The 21,332-nt window shown below is 31.7% G+C and overlaps 2 protein-coding genes across 5 annotated transcripts in view; one reads left to right on the top strand and one right to left on the bottom strand.

The window, feature by feature from the left end:
- The window catches only part of LOC105337192 (leukocyte tyrosine kinase receptor), a 192,756-nt gene that overhangs the window by 31,744 nt on the left and 139,680 nt on the right, over window positions 1–21,332 (top strand). The gene's annotated exons all lie outside the window — the stretch shown is intronic.
- Window positions 15,108–21,253, bottom strand: LOC105340903 (uncharacterized). The gene is made up of 11 exons (XM_066088364.1): window positions 20,624–21,253; window positions 20,386–20,499; window positions 20,079–20,201; window positions 18,843–19,541; window positions 18,583–18,704; window positions 16,976–17,067; window positions 16,849–16,889; window positions 16,546–16,704; window positions 16,292–16,408; window positions 15,469–16,095; window positions 15,108–15,194 (listed from the first exon to the last, which is right to left on the bottom strand). Exons 1-11 carry the CDS (start codon window positions 21,251–21,253, stop codon window positions 15,138–15,140), a joined length of 2,781 nt encoding a protein of 926 aa, XP_065944436.1. The 3' UTR covers window positions 15,108–15,137.

Below are 21,332 nucleotides of genomic sequence, written 5' to 3'. Positions count from 1 at the left end.
CTATGTCTCCCTCATTTTGAAATCACTTTAAAAACTGTTGCTTTGACCACCAAGACCATCCATAGACATCATTGGTGTACAAAATTGGCTCCAATAAAATATAGACCAGCAGGGTTGTTTGATTAAAGGAAATCATACAGGGCTTCAATAATAGTGTGTTTTCATATCATTTTATTTCCTTTTTTTTTCCTATTTAACACCTCACTACTCACCATTAATTCACCTTATAGCAAAACCACACCATTCTCAATTCTGCACATGTCATTAATGCCATCCTTTGTAAACATGTCACTAACTTTGATTGCCCTGCTGTTTCTCCAACCTATCAGCAAGTTAATCTTTGTTGAATAAAATGAAGTAATGCTTATGCAAAAATTTTAAGTATCTTTTAGCTTTAGTATAGAACCTGCAAGGTGATTATACCACTGAAATCAAAAATCTGGCGAAATATTGTTTTTGTCCTCTCTGTCATAAATTTAAAGATTCCTTTACAAGCTGAAATTTTTTTCTTACAATTCAAACTTTTACTCTTCTTTGCGGAAAAATTATTCAAGTCCCACTCTGCATGTGTCTTATGGTGATCAGTCTGTCCCTCCGTCTGCCTAACCACTTCGCCAGAGCATATTTGTCAGAGCGTGAACTTTAGGTTGGAGATTAAGGACCTTTTAAAAGTTTTTCAGTCTGATGTTCTTTGTTACAGTTTGGATGTATATTGTGATTATGATACACAAAATAAGATTTTTAAATTTTAAAAAATGTTTGCAACATTTAAAATAACAAGTACATTTGTTGGTTCATTCTACGTTCTGACTATCATGATTTGCAGCATGACTGAGGTCGCAGTCTTAATCATAGAGTAATCGTAGTAATCGTAACAAATCTCAACAGATCTTGATGTCTCAATCATGTTAATCGTAGAATATATTTTGACTGTCAAAACAATTTCCTATCAATTTCTACAATTTATTTTCAATCATAATTATTCATTATCATTATATCATAGCATCACATTGTTACTAAGCGCATCATGTTGCATTTAATCGTGCCTCTATAACAGTGATGTTCTGGATCAATCTTTGAAGAGACAAACACCAAGCTGCGCTGCGTTCGGTTGTGATGTACAGATGTACAGCGTACATAGAATGTCAGCTAGATGATCAACATAGTACATAGAATGTCAGCAAGTTTTACTGCATACATAGAATTTCAGATATATAGCGTACATTGAATATCAGGTAGATGGATGTACAACATACATAAAATGTCAGCTTATTATACAACATGCAGAGAATGTATAGGCTGAAGTAACCTTTAGTCCTTTCAGACATTTTTACTTATAGACTTAATAATTCCTCAACTGATAATGGTCTAATTTTTTTCCTACACTTAGACCAAATTAATGCAAGTGTTTTGCTTGAAGGAGACTGGGATGAGAAGCAAATTAGGATTTACAGAAGGTGATGATCCAAATTTGCATAAAAATCTTTTCTATTCCCGAAGGGTATTTAAGGACTGAAGTCACTTGGTGATACATACTCATTAAGCAATGAAAAAAAACAACTTTACCCATCAAGAAACAAAAGTTCTGGAAGTATAATGACCGTACTTTATAGTGCTAGATATATGTTAGACTTAATCAGACATGAACTGCACTTATGAAATATTGCCTTGTAATATCCATCTTATTCGAAACAACTTTGACCAAGTTACATTCATTGTCTTTTATTTTGAAAGGGATAATAATGCCAGCTTCAAGTACTCAGACAGGTATAATGATTCCAGATGTATATAAACTGTTTTAAGAAATAGCTCCAGAGGGTTATGTCTGACATGAGGAAAAGATAGGCTAATCGATATTTGTTCTTTGACCAAAGTTTTTTACATAGTAAAGTAGTACATAGTTTTTATTTTGTTAAGTTTTATATTTATTGCATTTTAATTTTGAAAATTTGATTTGGCATGTTATATACTGTAGTATGTAAGGATATCGAATTTGAAAATTAACACTCTACCATAAATAACTCACAATTTTTACTTATTAATAAGCATACAAGTTTTAAAGAATTATTAGCAAAAATGTTATTGACATAATTAATGGAAAGGAACAGACGTACATCAAATAGTGAGTGAAGGAATTGTTTTAAAAATAGAAGGAATTGTCTTTTTAAATTATTGATGATTGGAATGCAAGCTGGTTATTTCTTGGAAAGTTGAAATTGATAGCATGGTCTGGTAGCTGTTAATTTGAGGTTGATTACATGTTTGCAATAATTTAACCTGCAAGAGAAAAAAAACCCTGTTTACCATGTTCCACAATTGTTCAGTTCATTTGTTTGAATTGATTTGTGTGGATGTGATGTGTCACTAGATTACATTGAATTAAAGATTGTCCTTTTTGTAGTGTTAAGTGTTGCAGTGATGTGAGACCTTAAACAAGACATCACACTATTCTAGAAGGTTGCCATCCTAATGTAATGGGACTATCAGAGGTGAATAACTTCACCAAATAAACGATGGTAGTCGAAACAATTCTACAGTTGCTGGGTCGCATGCTTTTAGTTTATACGGGCCGTTAAAAGCCTGAATTTCCATTTGTTAAGGGATATGATGCCAATATTGTTACCATTACTCGTGAATCTACTTAGTTTGTAGCATTTAAGTGTCATTTATAATCAGTTTTCTATGAATAATGAGCAGAACAATAAAACTTTCTGTCTGGGACTGAATGTATTGAAAAACAAAATTGAATGGAGCAAGGGTTTTGGTGCGTTTATGACATCTATTCCTTTCAGCAATGTAATTATTGTTTTTCTTTCCTCTTGAGACGAAATAACGACTCTTTGCTCCCTGAAAATGAAGACATCTCCTATATCTATGATAACCATTCAGCTGGACAAATGCAAGGGGCATATACACTTGTTTTGATCATTAGCAATGTCTTCCTTTAATGTGGGAGGATATGATGAAAGTGTTGTGTAAAAAAAACCCATCAAATCTGCAGGGACGAAAAAGTCTAACATTAGAAAATGCATTTTCACGTTGGTCAAGCAAATGAGCTAACAATATTAGAAATGGCACTTAATGGAAGTATTAGGGGAAGTTGTTATTTTTAGTCAGACTTTTTCAGAAAAGATCAAGTAATACTCCATAGATTTGGAAAATTACTGAGCATTTATTTTTTTTGTTTAAGCCCAAGTTAATCTTTATTAAGAAGTAACAACTAGCAAGCCTTTGAGAGTGGAATTGTATAACCCAGGGCAATTGGAAAATATGGAGTTTTGTCTCTGTATTATGAAGGAAAAGTGAATGTTGCAAAATTGTCCTTAATATTTGTTTTGGTAAGGGATGGGAATGATGATAGATATGGTACCTGACGAACATGACCAATTATTGCATTGTATTGAAACTGACATAAAAGCAAGGCCCATCTGCGCCCATTACAGAAGAATTGAATTTAAGATGTAAATATAAAGGCCTATGGTCTGTTGTTAAAGCTAAGAATATCTTGAAAACACATAAGCTACTTTGACAGGAAATGTAGCTAAATGTGAATTTTATACACCCAGCAAGTTATTGCATGTCTTTGAGGATGCGTTTTGTAAAGTAATTAATCTTAAATAAAAGGTTTATCTTCAAGGGTTTTCTCGAATGGCTTAATTTTTTAAAATGAATTATATATGAAGAGAAAGATCTGAAATATACCAAATGTGCACTTTGTGTATCAATCAATTTCTGTTGTAAATAAATGAAATGCTAATTTTGTTAGTATTATTATTATACCCATGGAGCAAATTGCAATGGGTAAAATGTTTTTGTCTCATCCATCAGTCAGTCAGTCCTGTTTTTTGCCAGCACAACTTCTTTTAAAATTTCATCACTTTTTATGTAGGAAATATTAAGGCCACAAAGTGTTTATAGATATGCATTAATTACAAGAAAATTTCTATTCCAGTATATTCCTAAGAACTTTGCCACTTTTATTCCTTCTGAACTTTATTTAATTGTGTATTTAAATTTAATGCAAAATTTCCTTTGAAACATTGAAAAAAATATTAAACCAAAAAACCCACAGAAAATATCTCATACATATTAAAATTGTACTAAAAAAGATCAAATGATAAAATAACAATAGTGAAGTTACGAAAAAACAGTTTGGTGTTTTGATCAAAGTTGATGATGGGTGCAGGGTCTTATTTTGAAATACCCGAGGGAGAGGACTTCTATTAAATACAGGAAAAAGAGAGTGCTAAAGCAATGAACAATATAGGATTATTGGACAGAAGTAAAGTGATTTGGCCATCTAAATAGTTTGACGAGAATTTGTCTGTAAATAAAGCTTCACTGGAGTTCATGACTTAACAAAATATTGTCTGCAATTGGCAGAAAAATCAATCTCACTCTTCGTGAACACATTGAATAAACTAATATTTAGACTGTTTTTCTGTCCTTTCTTGTGTTATTGAATTACCTCCACAAAGTGAAAAAATCATTGTAGATAACATGGGGTGCAGGATTTACTCCAAAAAATATCAAAATACAAATTGTATACCATTTGCATGCAGTTGCATTTGCTTCATTTGCAAAATTAAGAAAATGCGTATAACATGCATGCTGAAAATGTTTAGCTGCATAAATTTTTGTCCTGTTTTTAGCATTCGCATGCAGTTGCATTTGCTTCATTTGCAAAATTAAGAAAATGGGTATAACATGCATGCTGAAAATGTTTAGCTGCATAAATTTTTGTCTTATTTTTAGCAGAAAACTAGAATAAAAGCTCTAGGCATCAACTTAATTTCATCCATTAGGCTGTCCAAAGTTAATTCTATGTTGAAGATAACCTGCGTGTGTAGGTTTGGGAGAAATTGTGTTTAAGAAAAAAACAAACAAGCATCTATTTTAATTTGATCTTTTCCAGTTTGATATTACGAAAATTCTACAATGTGTAGAAATTCAAAATGTTTAGAGCACATTACGGACTACATATATCAGATGCTCAATGGGATTGTCATGAAAGATAATTATTAAAAAGGTAACCTACATGTAGCTTTAATGCTCTGCAGTGTATTTGTATATAGTAAATGGATAAGAATCATTTGTTTAAAAATGTTGTTTGTTTTAATTTCATTGCCGTCCCTTGTAAGTTTGATAATTTGAAGTGACGTTAAATGTAGAATTAAGTTTGGGTGGCCTGGCTTATTTAAAAATTTATAAACACAGCAATGGACTATGTATGATATGGGCCCAAATATATTTGCCCCCCATAATGAATATCATCAATTTACTGTAATTCTCTGCTTCCTTTGTACGGATATACATGTATATGTGAAGTTTTTTTAATATTAAGTAATTTTTATTTTGATCCAAATGCCCACAATTTTGAAAAATGACATTAAAAAGATAACCTTTTCCCACCATTTTTGCATTTTTAGCATAAAACAGTTTGTTTTCATGTAGTTTTCCTTCAAAAAATATTGATTGATTGCTGAAACAAACAAAATACTTTCATCAAAGATGTATCTATCCAAGACTAATACATGTACAAGTTTGTTCTTGTTCAAAGTGCTGCACTATATTTTCCATTAAAAAAGAAATCAGGAAAAATGGGTTTTTTTAAACCAAGTTAAAAACCAAGTTTTTAACTTGGTTTTAAAGGAAAAATACGAAATTGTGAAAATGGAGGTCAGGCCAGCGGGTGACTGCCAAACTGGGACCGTGCCAGCTGTTGAACTTCGGAATTTTTTGGCAAAATATTGCATATAGGGTACCCCAATTGTAAGGATAAATCCTCCAATGGTTTTCAAGATAGTAAGTTGTTCTTTTGCAGATCAATTATACATATATCAGAGGTATGCATATATTGCCAGAATTTTGATTTCTTATTATTTATGAAAAAAATACTAGCCGTTAATCTTAATGTCATTTTTTGGCAAATTATTGCATTTAGGGTACCCCTATTGTACAGAAAACTCCTCCTACAGTTTTCAAGACAGGAAGTTGTTCTTTTTCAGATCAATTAAACATATATATCATAGGTGAGAATATTGCTAGGATTTTGATTTCTGGTTATTTATGAAAAAATAACCATGCAGCTGATGAACTTAGTCAATTTTTGGTTAAAGCAATATGAGCTGCAATTTTCATGCTGAAATATTTTTTTAACAAAAATGTTATTTTCTTCTAAAATGACAAAAAATATCATGGTTTTTTAAATTTCTGTTAGCCTTATTTTTGTGGGAAAAACCGATAAGAAACCTTAATTGAAGCAAGATTGAATTATTGTCGTCCTCTACAAAAATTGAATTGCTCTATATTCCTTAGAAGAGAAATCTTTCTTCTGACAAAAATTAATGATTTTTTCAATTTTTTTTTTATAATAAAAGTTTAAGTTACTTGCAGACTTAGCATACTAGCATGTTTTTGCAGCAAAATAAAATTCTAACACAGCTAGGATGAATCTCTGCAATTCAGTCAACTGAATGTTAACTGAATGGTCTAGAAATATGGCTGAATGGCACAGCTATGCCATTCAGTCACATTTTAGTTACCTTTCAGTCACCTTTCAGTTGACTGAATGGCAGAGATTCATCCTGTGTAAAAATACAGCTCATATTGCTTTAAAAAAATGCATTTAGAGTATCCCATTTCTCTGGAAAGGTAGTGTTCATCAATTCAAGGTGGACAATTGGATTGTGGACACTGTTCACACAAAAGGAAACCCAATTTGCTGTCACATTGACAGCTTTTCTCTTGTTGACTGATTTTGGTTGAATTACAAAAATAAAGTAAGTTCTGACATCATATTTCGCCAATGAGTGCAATGAAATAAAAAAAAATACGTAAAAAACTTACATCAACTAATCTAAAAAATAACCTAACAATTTAGTAAAGTACGCAACTGACATTTAAAAATTGTGAATTTTTAGTTCTTTCAACTTTATACATTATAAGATTGCCAAAAATTTAAAATATTTATACTGGCTGCATTTGTTTGATAACTGTTGACGTATTACTCCACATTGATTAAAGAAGCAAACTCCTTATTAAAAACTTTAAATTAAAATTTCATGTTTTCGTAGACAAAAATGATAAGTAAATAATAATCTTTTTTGTGTCTGATTTCCAGTTTATATTTATACTAAAGTTTATCTGGTAAATGTGTTTGGCAAGCATATATTATAATAGTTTTGTTAAATGTTTAAAATTATCAAAAAAATTTAACTTGTTCAGTGATTCAATTATACCTGACCTTGTATATAAATTATCTTCAAGTATGTTACAGTAGCATCTTTTATAGCTACCAATAGCTACGGTTTAGTCATTCTTTTTCATGTTTCCTAGACGGCTTGATCTCAGAATCTGTGTATTGATATTATTTATGCTTAAGGTAAACCAATTACATTGCATTTTGGTTTCAATTTGAATATATAAATGTGAGGGCAAGAAGTTGAATATGTATCATACTTTACAGCAAACACCATCACTGGTGGGTGTACATACGAGTCATAAAACTTTTCAAGTTGGCTTTTATTTTATAAGAATATTTAATTTTTAGCTCACCTGAGCTGAAAGCTCAAGTGAGCTTTTCTGATCACTTTCTGTCCGGCATCCGTCCATCTGCTTTAAACTTTTTACAATTTTGACTTATTCTCCAGAACTACAGAACCAATTTCAACCAAACTTGACAAAAAGCATAATTGGGTGAAGAGGATTCAAGTTTGTAAAAGTGAAGTGCCATGCCTTATTTTTAGGGAAATAATTAAAAGTTACTGAAAATTTGTTGGTATTTTTTCAAAAATCTTCTCAAAAAGCATTAAACCAGAAAAGTTGAAACTTATGTGGAAGCATCCTCAGGTAATGTAGATTCAAGTTTGTTCAAATCATGACCCCCAGGGGTAGGGTGGGGCCACCATGGGGGGGGGGGGGGGGCAAATTTTACATAGGAATATATAGAGAAAAATCTTTAAAAATCTTCTTCTCAAAAACCGTTTGACCAGAAAGCATCCTCAGGTATGGTAGATTCAAGTTTGTTCAAATCATGATCCCCAGGGGTAGGTTGGGGCCTGATGAATGGGAGGGGGGCTGTTTTTTTTACATTGGAATGCAGCTTTTGCTTAATCAAGTACATTATCAATTGTCAAACAGTTACATAGATAAATAGGTGCATTCAGAAATGCACTAATTCAAATCCATGATAACCTGTTGCAAAATCATTTTCTGCCAAATATCATACATGCTAAATATAGTACGTTTACAGTCTTGTTTTAATATATTAACAGGACAGGCATCAATTGATTAGAGACAGTACAGCTGAAAGTCATGTGTGTTTTACTTCAGATTTATCCTTTGTATCTTTAGAAAGTAAGATATAACATTGTGATAGTTAAAGTACATAAAACTCCCTTTCATTCACATACCAAATTAATAATATTAAGAGCTTCCAGAAATTGAAGTGTCAAACAAACTGGATTAATCTTGTATCGTTTATTTGTACCACATGGGTTTTTAATGACAGTAATTTACATGTGCTGAAAACTACAAGATCTTCGCCCGACTATGGTCATCGTGGTCTATGAGGTAAAAGGTACTTTTTAAATGGAGCACATCATCCCTTCGTTGATGAATTAAATAATGATTTACCAATTTCAGTTTATTTTAACATGAACAGACATAAATATGTCAAATAACCCCTCAAGGGGCCTCACTTACAGAATAAATTTAGTTTAAACAACTTCTATAATAACAGAATTTTGTAAGTATGTATATTTTGCTGATTTTTGAAAAATGTTATTTTAATTAATTTGAACAATCACTGCATAGGAGAAGTAGAAAAGATATATTTCTATTAACAAACATATCCAGGAGAATCATGGCGAGCCCTGCATGTGTTTTGTTAACAGTAAATATGCATGTTTAATAGTAAAGAAGGGATCCCGTAACATGTTGTGAAGTATATATTTTTGGCATACATGTTAACCTCTAGTGATGAAAATTAGATAAATTTTGAAGCGAAAAATGTTAGCATTGCAAGCAGCCTTTTTAGCGTATATTTTAAAACAGATTTTTATGTACTACGTATGTAGGAAGGGATTCTGATCAGCAATTAAAGATAGCAACTAAAATAAAGACTTTTGAAAATTAAATTTTGTAATTCTAACACTTGAAATAAAAATGTTCGCATGCATTTACCAATTGTTCAAGTCTCTGCACTCAAACATTCAATATTTGTAATCAGTATGATATCATACTGATTACAAATATTGAATATTTAAGTGCAGTTACTTGAACAATTGCCTTTGTTTAAAAAAAGGTTAAGTTGCTAAAATTTAACATATAAGAGAATTAAGAACTATTAGGAAATCATATATTCTTTTTCAATATCAAAACGATGTAGATATGCTAATCACATAGCATGCAGTAATGCAATTAACGTACTGCAAGTCAAGTTTACTGTTATGGCCAAGTGAAAAATATATTTAGTCATTGTTAAATTAAAGCCACATGTGGAATTGCAAAGCTCTTCTTCTTTTGCGATGATACTATTGAAATGTCTTGTAACTAATGGAATCACGGGACGTGGCTTCCTTCATCGTTCAATGTAAAACACATGCTTGAAAATTTGTCATTAAGAAAACTGAGGGTGACTTAAAAAAGTCATGCACTTATTTCAAACCCAACGAGATTATTTGACAACAATGGCTTCCAAAATGGCTATCTATCGAAACAAGGAACATGTTTTGAAGAAAAGTGGTAGATTTTTAGATAAAACCAGTAGGTGGGAGACAAAGCTAAAAAGCAGTAGACATCCATGTAAATCGATAGAGTTAACAAGTATTTTTGGGGGGCATAAATAATTATTAATTTTAATGACATTGATTAAATGGAGAAAATTTTATGAAAGTTTATACATTTTTGCAAGTCGGGTTTTTAACAAGATGCACTATACTGTCTCTGTAAAGAAAGGAATAAGGTGTGAAATCTTTATTGGCAAATTGTCTTTTACTCCATGGCAGGAATTCTATCTGTTCTGAAACTTCAATATATCTTATTGTATAATCAGAAAAAAATCATAAAGTAAAATATGTATATCAGGAATGGTTTGTAACAGCTACAGACCCTAAAACGTGCTACTACACCAGTTGCACGATTCGGTTCGTTACGCTTTATGAACGGTACGGTTCGCTTTGTGAACGGTACGGTTTGTTTTGTGAATGGTACGGTTCGTTTTGTGAACGGTACGGTACGCTTTGTGAACGGAACGGTTCGCTTCTTGCACGGTACGCTTTGCTAAAAATAGCTGCACGCTTTGTGAACGGTTTGCGCGCTTTATTAATGAGGTAGGCGTGGCCTGAACGCTTTGATTTTTCTCCATATAATTTTGTTTAGTTTTTGCCCGATCTACTTCAGCAAGGTGGTAACTATGACAAGAATTTTTTTTTTTTATATGATATATTACAAAAGAATTTCAATCGATCTATTTAAAATCAGAACGTCCATCCGTTCCCCCGTTTTTGATACGTTGCGTGAACCGTGTACTCAGTGACAACTGGGAAGCGGGGGTAATTTTAATTTTGATCAGTCTGTTATTATTAGTATTTAATTTAGATTAGTGTAATCATTCAGATAGATTAAAAGAACTGTTTGACTTTAATCCGATATATTTTTGTTAATTCAGCGAGCTGTCGATAATTTTACAAAGCATCTTGAGTTTTTATTTCTATACATGTACTTAAGTTGAAGTCATTAAATACATGTACTTCTAATCCATTTAAAATTGCTATAATAAATTGCCCTGACTTTATTCCAATATTTTTTTAGTTTAGTTTCCTTTATCGTTGTCTTGATTCTCGGCTAGTTTTTACACAGGATGAATGACCATCTTTAAGTCCTCCTTAAAGATAGCTTAAAGGTGTTTAAAGGTAGCTTAAAGACGATCTTTAAGCCACCTTTAAGCTACCTTTAAGCTATATGTATTGCTTAAAGGTGGCTTAAAGAAAGCGTAAAGATGGCTTAAAGGCAGCTTAAAGACTATCTTTAAGCCACCTTTAAGCCACCTTTAAGGACAACTTATAGGTCCTTAATGTCCAAACTTCTTTAAGCCACCTTTACGCCACCTTTAAGCCACCTTTAAGCCATTAAAAAAAATTTAATTCAATATTGTGCTTAATTTCCAACAAAATGTATTAACTTTATGAAAGAAAAGGTATTAAAACGGTTTTTGTTCTAGAAAGAAAAATGAAAAAAAAAACACCAAAAAAAAAAACGGCCGCGGTGAGAATTGAACCCGGGACCCTTAGTTTACTAGCATCACCACACAACCTCTGCGCCACGGCAACTTACATATTCATCAGCTTTTTTATATCCTATATATCAGTGGATATTGAATCACTGTATTGAATGTGTTTACTTGAAAAGATTTTGACAAACCATTCAGTTTGTAACAATCAATTATATTTAATTTATAAATTACATGCATGCATGTATTTAGAATGAAATACGGAACTTGGTCTTCAGTGAACAAAAATATATTATACCTAAATGGAAACCGTTAGGTTCACTATAGTAGGCTTTCTTAGTTAATAAATTTAAACCGAGTAGATATACGTAATTCATCTAATTTATAGCTATAAAAATGTAAGAAAGAAAATGAAATCATTTCTTTTATTAAATGCATTGATACTATTAGGGTATTTGTTCAATTTCCCGCAATTTCCCGGTTTTCATGATCGCGGCGCCGTTCCAATATGTTTAAATATTTACATGTAATTGTATGTACATGATTTTTAAACTATCAGTTCTATAACAAACAAAATTACCAATTACCGGTGACGTATTTACTGCATGTGGCAATTGCAAATGACTTGTACATACAATTGTATGATGTGCCAGGCCGGGTATATTTGACATATTTACCCTTATACATATATTTAAATAATCAACCCCTATTTATGATCACCGGTACATTAATTAATCAGCCTCAAGATTTTACTCTTACATACATGTATCGTTAATTTGTAGACGTAACATATTTGAAACCCAGAGCTAGGAAATAATACTTTGAAAATGAATTACAAATGTAAATTAACTTTTATTCACTAGACTTATCGTATACTCGTACATACTAAGATTCAACGCCTTTAGAAACCCTGACGTGCACCTGGGCACACGACACACCTGTTGTGTATATCTTGTATATTCTGTGTTAGTTCCAGGGGTTTTCTTAAGTTGGACAAACAAAAGACTTTAATTAGATATATTACACAAACATGCACCTGGGCACACGACACAACTGTTGTGTATATCTTGTATATTCTGTGTTAGTTCCAGGGGTTTTCTTAAGTTGGACAAACAATAGACTCTAATTAGATATACACAAACGAACAAAACTATGTCTAGACAAACAAAGCAGTAATATCCTGCCCGATATAACAAAGGCAGTTGAGAGTCTTTTCATCTTTAACATGTATCTAGCAGATCTAGAGTTAGAAATAATGAAAATTGAAAAAAAAAATACAAACCTTAAACCGATTAACAAATTAAATCATGCATTTTTGGTTCATTATCTTTATTTTGTTTAATAACCAGATGAACTGAGAGAGAGAGAGAGAGAGAGAGAGAGAGAGAGAGAGAGAGAGAGAGAGATTTTTTTCACCGATTAATTTATAATAGGAAACAAACATACTTTAATTAGTTTTATGCACATATTAAGACACAGAGACTGCGCTCATCCCTACAATAATTTTGAAACCCCCCAAAAATTATAAAGAATTTTATAACGGCAATCTGTGTCCATCGGAGCGGTGCTGATGATAGCGATCTGTGTTTAATGGAGCGACGATTAAAACCGCCTGGAACCCCCCCCCCCCCCCCCCCCTTCCTTGGAAATTATATTATCACTCGGATGACCCCCTCCCATCTCTATAAAAGAGCTTTTGCATTTAATATATGTTTTTATTGTTCAGCTTGATCAATATTGACTTAAAGGCCACTTAAAGACAGTGTAAAGGCAGTGTAAAGAGAGCGTAAATGCCACTTAAAGATGCTTAAAGGTGGCTTAAAGGTGGCTTAAAGGTAGCTTAAAGAAGTTTGGACATTAAGGACCTATAAGCACTTGCTTAAAGGTGACTTAAAGGCGGCTTAAAGGTTGTATAGCCTTTAAGCTCCTTTAAGTCACCTTTAAGCCACCTTTAAGGACTTGCTTAAAGATGGTTTTTCGCCCTGTGTTATTATTCATAATTCGTATGATCATTCTGTATTGCATACTACTGTAGTACTATTGCCGATCGCCGATTGCCTTAGTGAAAAGACGATGTAAAATTAATGGATAGATAAGAAATCTTGAAATCAACTAATGCAATCCAGAATAAAAAAGGAAAATCCACGCGTACTTTTTCTGGGTTTTAATGCATTTTATGGTAGGAATCATATATTTATATCACGCTATGAGAACATAGCATATATAAGTCAATACTTTAAAGATGAACAATCCTCCATCTATATGCATGGAGGAATATTCCTTCATCATTACATGATAATAAACATCAAAAAGACTCTCACTATTAAAACATACATGTGTCAATAAAAACATTAGGGAACTTTCTTCCAACCTAATATGTTGCTGTGAATGCATGGGGGAATATTCCTCTATCATCAAATGATCATATAAAAGAAGACTCGTACTAAAAATGCATACACCAACACGGGAGAATATTTCTCCATCATCAAATGACACAAAAAGACTCTCACTGAATTAGCAAATAGGTTTGAATAACATCATAGGGGAACATTCCTTCCTCTTGATGTGTAGCTGTGAATGATAGAGGAATATTCCCTCATCACAAATATTCTAAATTAATAAAATAAACTTATATGTATTGGTAACAACATAGGAGAACATTCCTCCCTCTTGATGTGTAGCTGTGAATGATAGAGGAATGTTCCCCCATCACAAATATTCTCACTAAATAAACTTATATGTATTGGTAACAACATAGGAGAACATTCCTCCCTCTTGATGTGTAGCTGTGAATGATAGAGGAATGTTCCCCCATCACAAATATTCTCACTAAATAAACTTATATGTATTGGTAACAACATAGGAGAACATTCCTCCCTCTTGATGTGTAGCTGTGAATGATAGAGGAATATTCCCCCATCACAAATATTCTCACTTAATGAACTTATATGTATTGGTAACAACATAGGAGAACATTCCTCCCTCTTGATGTGTAGCTGTGAATGATAGAGGAATATTCCCCCATCACAAATATTCTCACTAAATAAACTAATATGTATCCGCAACAACATAGGAGAACATTCCTCCCTCTTGATGTGTAGCTGTGAATGATAGAGGAATATTCCCCCATCACAAATATTCTCACTAAATAAACTAATATGTATCCGCAACAACATAGGAGAACATTCCTTCCTCTTGATGTGTAGCTGTGAATGATAGAGGAATATTCCCCCATCACAAATATTCTTAATTAATAAAATAAACTTATATGTATTCGTAACAACATAGGGGAACATTCCTCCATCCTGATGTGTAGCTGTGAATGATAGAGGAATATTCCCCCATCACAAATATTCTCACTAAATAAACTAATATGTATCCGTAACAACATAGGGGAACATTCCTCCCTCTTGATGTGTAGCTGTGAATGATAGAGGAATGTTCCCCCATCACAAATACTTCCATTAAATAAACCTAGAGGAATATACCTACATCTTTATGCGTTGCCAATGAGTGCATAGAGGTATGTTCCAACAATATATATCTAAAGATTCTTACAAAATGGGCCTATATGCTTCTATTTTAACATAAAGAACATTCCTACATCTTTTATCAGTTCCAATGAATGCATCGAGGAATATTTCTTCACCATAACGCAATTATCTTCATCAAAAATATTCTCACTAGATAAGCATACATGGGAAAAAACAAGTAAGGGGCACATTCCTCCATTTTGATAAGTTGACATTAATTCATAGAAAAATATTCCTATATCATTATTTCACATTAATGTACAAAAATGTCTAACTAAATAATCATATATATAAATTACATCAAAATTAATTTTAAAAAGTAACTGTTTATAAATTTTTTTTCTCTTTTCAACATCCTTAATTGCCATACTTCATCCTTTTTCTTTACATTTCTTGGATTTCTTTGGTTTGGATTTTGAGAGGACTACCTAAATTTATGAAATTGAATTAACATGTTATTTAGTTTGCTTCCGCGACTAAAAATAGTGCCAGAAATTTTGTAGAGAAAAATCTTTTTTATTAACGAATAGATATGATTTAAAGATATTTTTAAAGAGTACTTAACAAATTGGTTTTGTAAGTTTGTACGTTCTATTTAATTTAACAATAATAAATATATTAAAAATGCGTGAAGACCTTTATATTTGTGCTCATTCACTGAAATATATACCAGCTACTTCTTGAGATATTTTTTGCACATACCTCATGATCATCAAGCTCTCTGTCTAGCATTTCAAGTAAATGGTGTTCAATGTCTGCATTGGAGTTTTCTGTGAGCTTTTGTTTGTTCATCAGTTTTGGTAACAGCCAATCCGTTTCTCTTTTGGCATAATCAAACAAAGCATCTTTGTTGTCCTTAACAAGTTGTAAGTATTTCAAATATTGTAACCACCATTTGTACTCGCTATCTCCAGGGAAATTGTACTGCTGCTTTTCAACATTTCTCTTTACAACTACTAGGTCGATTTTGTGAAAGTTTGGAGGTATAAGAATTTGGGGATTACCAGAAGGAATTGAATGTAACATGTTCTCTTCTGTGTAAGTCCATGGTCGACTGCTATTTGCCCTGTACTGCATTATAACTTTTTTTGATATGTCTCGGCTATACTTGAAATGAAGTGGTTTGGAATGTTTTTTAATATTATTCAAACACGGTGCAAGCCAGGTTTTAATGTCGAATAGACCTCTCAATTGTTTAGCACCATTGAGCAAAGAAAGAAGTTTTGGCATTGTCTCTGCATCCGAATTTCGCAACTTCGTTGATAATTGAGAAAACGAGGCATCAATGTCTTCATGTGTATGACCCACGTGGAGAAAAGACAAGTGAACCTAAAATTTGATTTAAGTAATAGAAAGATAAATATAAATTTGAATTGGTATTTCAACATCTCTTCATCATTAATTATAAATACATGTAGAATAGGGTATATAGAAATGATTTAATGTCGACAACATATGATTGTTAAGTTTGATAAATAAAAATGAATGAAAACTATGTCCATCCAATGTTCATTCTGTTACTCACTTCGTTGAAAATGTCCAATTTGACCAGTAGCTCACAAAAGCCAAGGACAAATCTATTTTTATTCTCTCTAGCACAGTTGTCAGCTTGGATGTATAATGTACTTTGAAGAAATCCAGTCTGTAATTATTATAAAAATACAAAATACTTAATGATTATTTTTATTTGCTATAATGCCGAGGTTAAAATATTAATATCCTCAAATGATTAACAAATGGAATTCTGGAAAATTTAAATATATTAATTTTGAATCTTACTTTTGATAACGCCTGGCTGATGCTTTTCAATATGACATTCATTACAAGATTTGCATCGTGCTGGTATTCATTTATGTCCACATAAAGATCTAGTGACTTTAGCCCATGATTCAATACCCCTTGAATGTGGGTTTTCAAAAAACTGTTTGGGTCTACACCCTATAAAATAAAAAGGTATTTTTGTTTAACAAATATGAACTGGCAAATAAGTCTAATATTGGGGAGTAATTAAAATTAATACCGTTTGAGACATATAGATTCATTACAAAGATTGAGTTACTATGCGGAAGTAGAAACAAATACCTTCATTAGCCGTCCTGTAAAGTGTGGCAAATTAGTTTTACCTGGAATTCATATCGTAATGTTATTTAATTTAAAAAAAAACCAGGATAGAATATAGCAACACTTTTTGAAAAAAAATGCAACTTACTCTGGTCCATCCCATCAATAATTATGCTTATGAATTGCCTGGGATTGCTTCTTGCCACCTCCCTTTTCTTGTAATAATATCTTCTCTCTGTCCTTATAAATAAAATCAGATATATCTTGTTATTGATTAAAATTATGAGAGGGTTATTACTACATGTGTATAAATCTAATCTAATTAGCCAGACATTAATGAATTTTTACTTGTAATGCATGTGTAGGGACAGGATGCTACTTTCATTGCTATTTGCATCCTATAGGTTATATGTATTTCTTCACTAAAATCATTTTTATTGAATTGTAAAATATTCCTTTACATCGGAAAAAAATTCAAATCTTTTTTCTTTCTTTTAACACTTCCGTTTCGCAATGATGCTGGTGGACACATTTGTTACATAGCATATTCCACAACTGATAAAGACCCTTTAAGATTTTATGCTCGTGCATTTCCATGAGAAAATGTCACATTTAATTGCTTATATCTGCTAAACCAGAGCACATATCAAGGTACGGATTTTTGGAGCGTTCTAAGATACTATTGATTGCTGTGAAAAAATTGACTGGAGGTACTCTTTAATAAAATACCAAATATTTTGCTATAGTATATTTAATTGTGGTAGAGAGCAGATGTTAAAGAACTGAAGACATAATATTTTTAGCTCATCATAATATTTTTAGCTCATCATTTTATAGTTCTGATAACAATCCCAGACTATTATCCATACTCTGAGTATAAACGTCTACTCAACAAAATGTAGACTCAGTTCAGAGACCGTAGAGATCAATAAAAATATTTAACCTTTCTCTTCTGTTATCTGGATTCTATTTAAAAAATATATTCTATACAAGTATTAAACTACATTTGCTATCAAATAGGATTATCTCACTTCAAACATTTGCTTCTCTAATATTTAATAAGACTACATCAAATTGCCTCATTTGTTCAATCAATAAAGTTGAACCACAGTTTGATAGTGGATTATGTTTTAAAATTGAGTAAGGTTAAAAAACATAAGGGACTTCACTATCTTAGAAAGTTTTCACATACTTGCAAATGCATATTAAAAGTGATTTTTACAAAATAGCAGCTTATCCAGCACTATTTTATATCGATACACTTAGGCATGGTACCTATGTGAATTTTTAATCCTGCAAAAAGTTATAAATTACCCCAAAATGAACCTGTTGCAAGCTACATTTGCTTGTATTCAGTTGTTAACATAAATAATTCTTAATTGAAGTCTTTCTCTGATGGATTGTTTACACTAGCCTTAATCCTCCTGTGATTAATACTGGCGCTCCCAACTTAAAATCTACGTTTTCAAGCTGCGTGTTGTTATCAGATCTATCAGATCTAAAGTATAGCCGATTTTCTGTCAATTCTTGCTTGAAGGCTGTTAAGCTGGTATTAAGCAATAAAACAGAGAGGATGCTAAATAATATTACTAATAAGTTTCATGCAAAATTTCAGCTAGTATGACAGTTTTAAATCAAACTAGTTAGAGACTGAAAAAGTTTATGAGAATCTAAAAGATATATTTTGTTTTTATTTTAAACTACTTATTCAGAAACACCCAATCCCACAACAAATAATATATTTTTTAAACTTACATTTGTCTTCTATTGTGAACAGACATCATTTGTTTCAATTTGGTTCTCTTGACAGGATCCCTAGTTTTTTCCAACTCTCGTTCAATATGAACACATGTACTACATTTTGAAAAGGAATTTGTCTGAAAAAAAGACAATGATTTTAATTTAATTAAAATTGATTGTTTCTTATTGAGAAACTTTACTTATCATTTTAATTTTTTACCTTTTACATGTTTATATTTACTATTATATATGAGGTAGTATGCATGTATTGATACCTGCTTTATCTTCAACTTTGGGAAATCTGTCTTCCAAATTTCATAAAATGCTGCCCTGCTGACAGTGTAGGCAGATGAAATAGATATTTCAAATTGTTTAATTTTTTCTGCAACATATGCGTCATACAAGTCGTTTTTTCTTGTTTTAAAAGGCAACATCATGTCACCATTATCTGGCATTCTGTCAGCATGAAAATATTCATAATTATGTAGCCATACAACAGCCCCTTCTCTTGCTTTGCCAAATCCTCTGACATTTCTAAAACTAGCAGCCGAATTTCCTTCCAAGGCTTTTTTATAATACTTATAGTAAAAGGTTTTGTTGATTTTTAGCAGAAGTTTGAAACAAGAAGAGCACACGTTGTGTCCACCATCAATTAAAAACCTTTGGTGTTTTCTTTCTTTTATCTTATCAATAAACCATTCTACCCGTTGTTCAAAGCTTTTTGTCCAAAATCTGTACCTCATGCTGTGCATCATCTTTTCAGTGACATGTTTAAAACACAACTGATGGCATTTATTCTTTTCCTTCATAGATGATGCAATGTCTTTTAATGCTTTTCTTAGAAGGATGGAACTCTGTTTTTTCACAACTAACTTTGTCTTTTTATTTGTTACTTGTTCTTCAAAACTTGAGTTGTAAATGCTGATATCACTGATATCTAGCCTTTCATGTTCAGGGCTGTTCCTCAGCTCATCCTTAAATAACAGAAAAAAGAAACCATTCAAAAGCTATCAGTATCATTCATTAAAAGCTATATGAAATTATTTTTTTCCTATTATTCTGAATATAAATTAACCACAGATAATTGTTAAGATTAAAACAGATCGTCACTTTAATAACAAAAAAAAAATCTGTACAGTGGAATATGAAGCAAATCAATTTTGTAAGCAATATGGATTGCAGTGATGTAATTTTCCTTAATTTTCATCCTCTAATTAGCTTTTATCACGAACATGTTATAACTAAATAAAGTAAACTAATACTTGCACAAAGCATTAACTTGAATAAATATCATTCAATGTAAATATAGTGTGGCGATAATAGCACAAGTTTATGTTTTCCAATTGCATGTATTTTTCTAACATTTTGTATAACACAACAACTCTAAAAATTACAAAATTACAAACAGAACAACAGAAGGACTTCTAAAATAAATAAAGTTTAGTAAATGATGTAGTTAATTTTGTGAAAAATATGAAGAGCATTAGAAATCGCCAAATGAAAAATATTACCAGTATTTTTGGAAAAGATGCCGTTCTTAAATTTGCATTCCTGAAACACATGTAAGAAGGCCGCTCAGATTTTCTTGGTGTTGATGTCAGTTGTACAAACTCACTTTCATAGGGCATATCATCCTGCATGATTTATCAGAATAGACTTTTCATAGATTTCATGTGCTAACGTTAAACAATAAACATCTGATTCTTTTTTAAGATGAAACATAATTCCTCTGATGAAATTATATATTGTTAAAATATCATCTGAACTGAAAACATAAACAACGGTATATACTTATTTTCTTTATTCCTTATAGTTTACCTCATTCTCAAAATCAAATGGGTCTGCCGTTTGTTTACTTCCTACATCAGACAAGTCTTTAACTTTTTCACCGTCCTCAAAACTCATGCTTTTAAGTATGTCAGACAAATTTGACTTCAATGAAAAAAATACAAGAATATTAATTAGTCATTTTCTATATACTATAGTTTTCATCATCATTTATGTTTTTAAAAGAATCATGGTTTATTATATTCAAAACAATAAGTTTGTTACTCACCATTGAAATATCAAACTGAGTGTCATCCTTTTCATGTTGATCATCATTATCAATGCAAATAAATGGCTCCTTTACATAGCCATGCTGATTTTCTTTGTCCTTTAGTGGCAATTCACTTAAGTTGCTAACAGATGTAACAACATCATAGTGATCGGAATTCTTATGATGTAGATATATAGCTAAACTTGTGGTTTTATTTTCTGGTTTAAATTCCAACCATTCATACGAATGTCCATGTTTTGAATACACAAAAATTGAGCAATTAAAGACTTTGGCAGCAAAATAAATTTCTATATCAGTACCCCACACACCATTTTCCCTCATCTTTGTTCGTTTGAGATAATCCTCTGGAGTTTCATTATATACAATCGGATTTCTGCTCTTTGCAATAAAAGATGTTATAATATTCCTGATATATAGGTGAAGTTCTTCATTGCCACTAACAGCAAACGCAATACTTCTGAACAAACAATTTCCATCACCTCTAATTTTGAAACAAGTAGACGGAACTCCTAAATGGGAGCTTGGTAGATAAAGCACATCTTTCTCAACAAAAGAAATCCCAAGTTCATTACAAGTTTCAATTTGCCAGTTTTTTGAAACAGGGTTAAATTCTCTAGAAATGTTCATTCTGAATTGAAAATCTTGAGTGAGATTATAACCAGTGTTAGCCACTGTCAAATTGTAAGGCACGGTGAGTTGCTCATTC

Source organism: Magallana gigas, chromosome 6, assembly GCF_963853765.1.
Source record: "Magallana gigas chromosome 6, xbMagGiga1.1, whole genome shotgun sequence".
NCBI classification, from domain to species: Eukaryota; Metazoa; Mollusca; class Bivalvia; order Ostreida; family Ostreidae; genus Magallana; species Magallana gigas.
Note: the sequence above shows the minus strand (reverse complement) of the source record. Positions and strands in the feature narration are given on the sequence as shown.

Coding starts and splice junctions, on each gene's coding strand:
- LOC105340903 (XM_066088364.1), bottom strand. CDS start 21,253: ATGAACATTTCTAGAGAATTTAACCCTGTTTCAAAAAACTGGCAAATT. Junction 16,705..16,848: donor TTACAGGACGGCTAATGAAG/GTATTTGTTTCT, acceptor TTTATTTTATAG/GGTGTAGACCCAAACAGTTT. Junction 15,195..15,468: donor GAGAGCTTGATGATCATGAG/GTATGTGCAAAA, acceptor TCATAAATTTAG/GTAGTCCTCTCAAAATCCAA.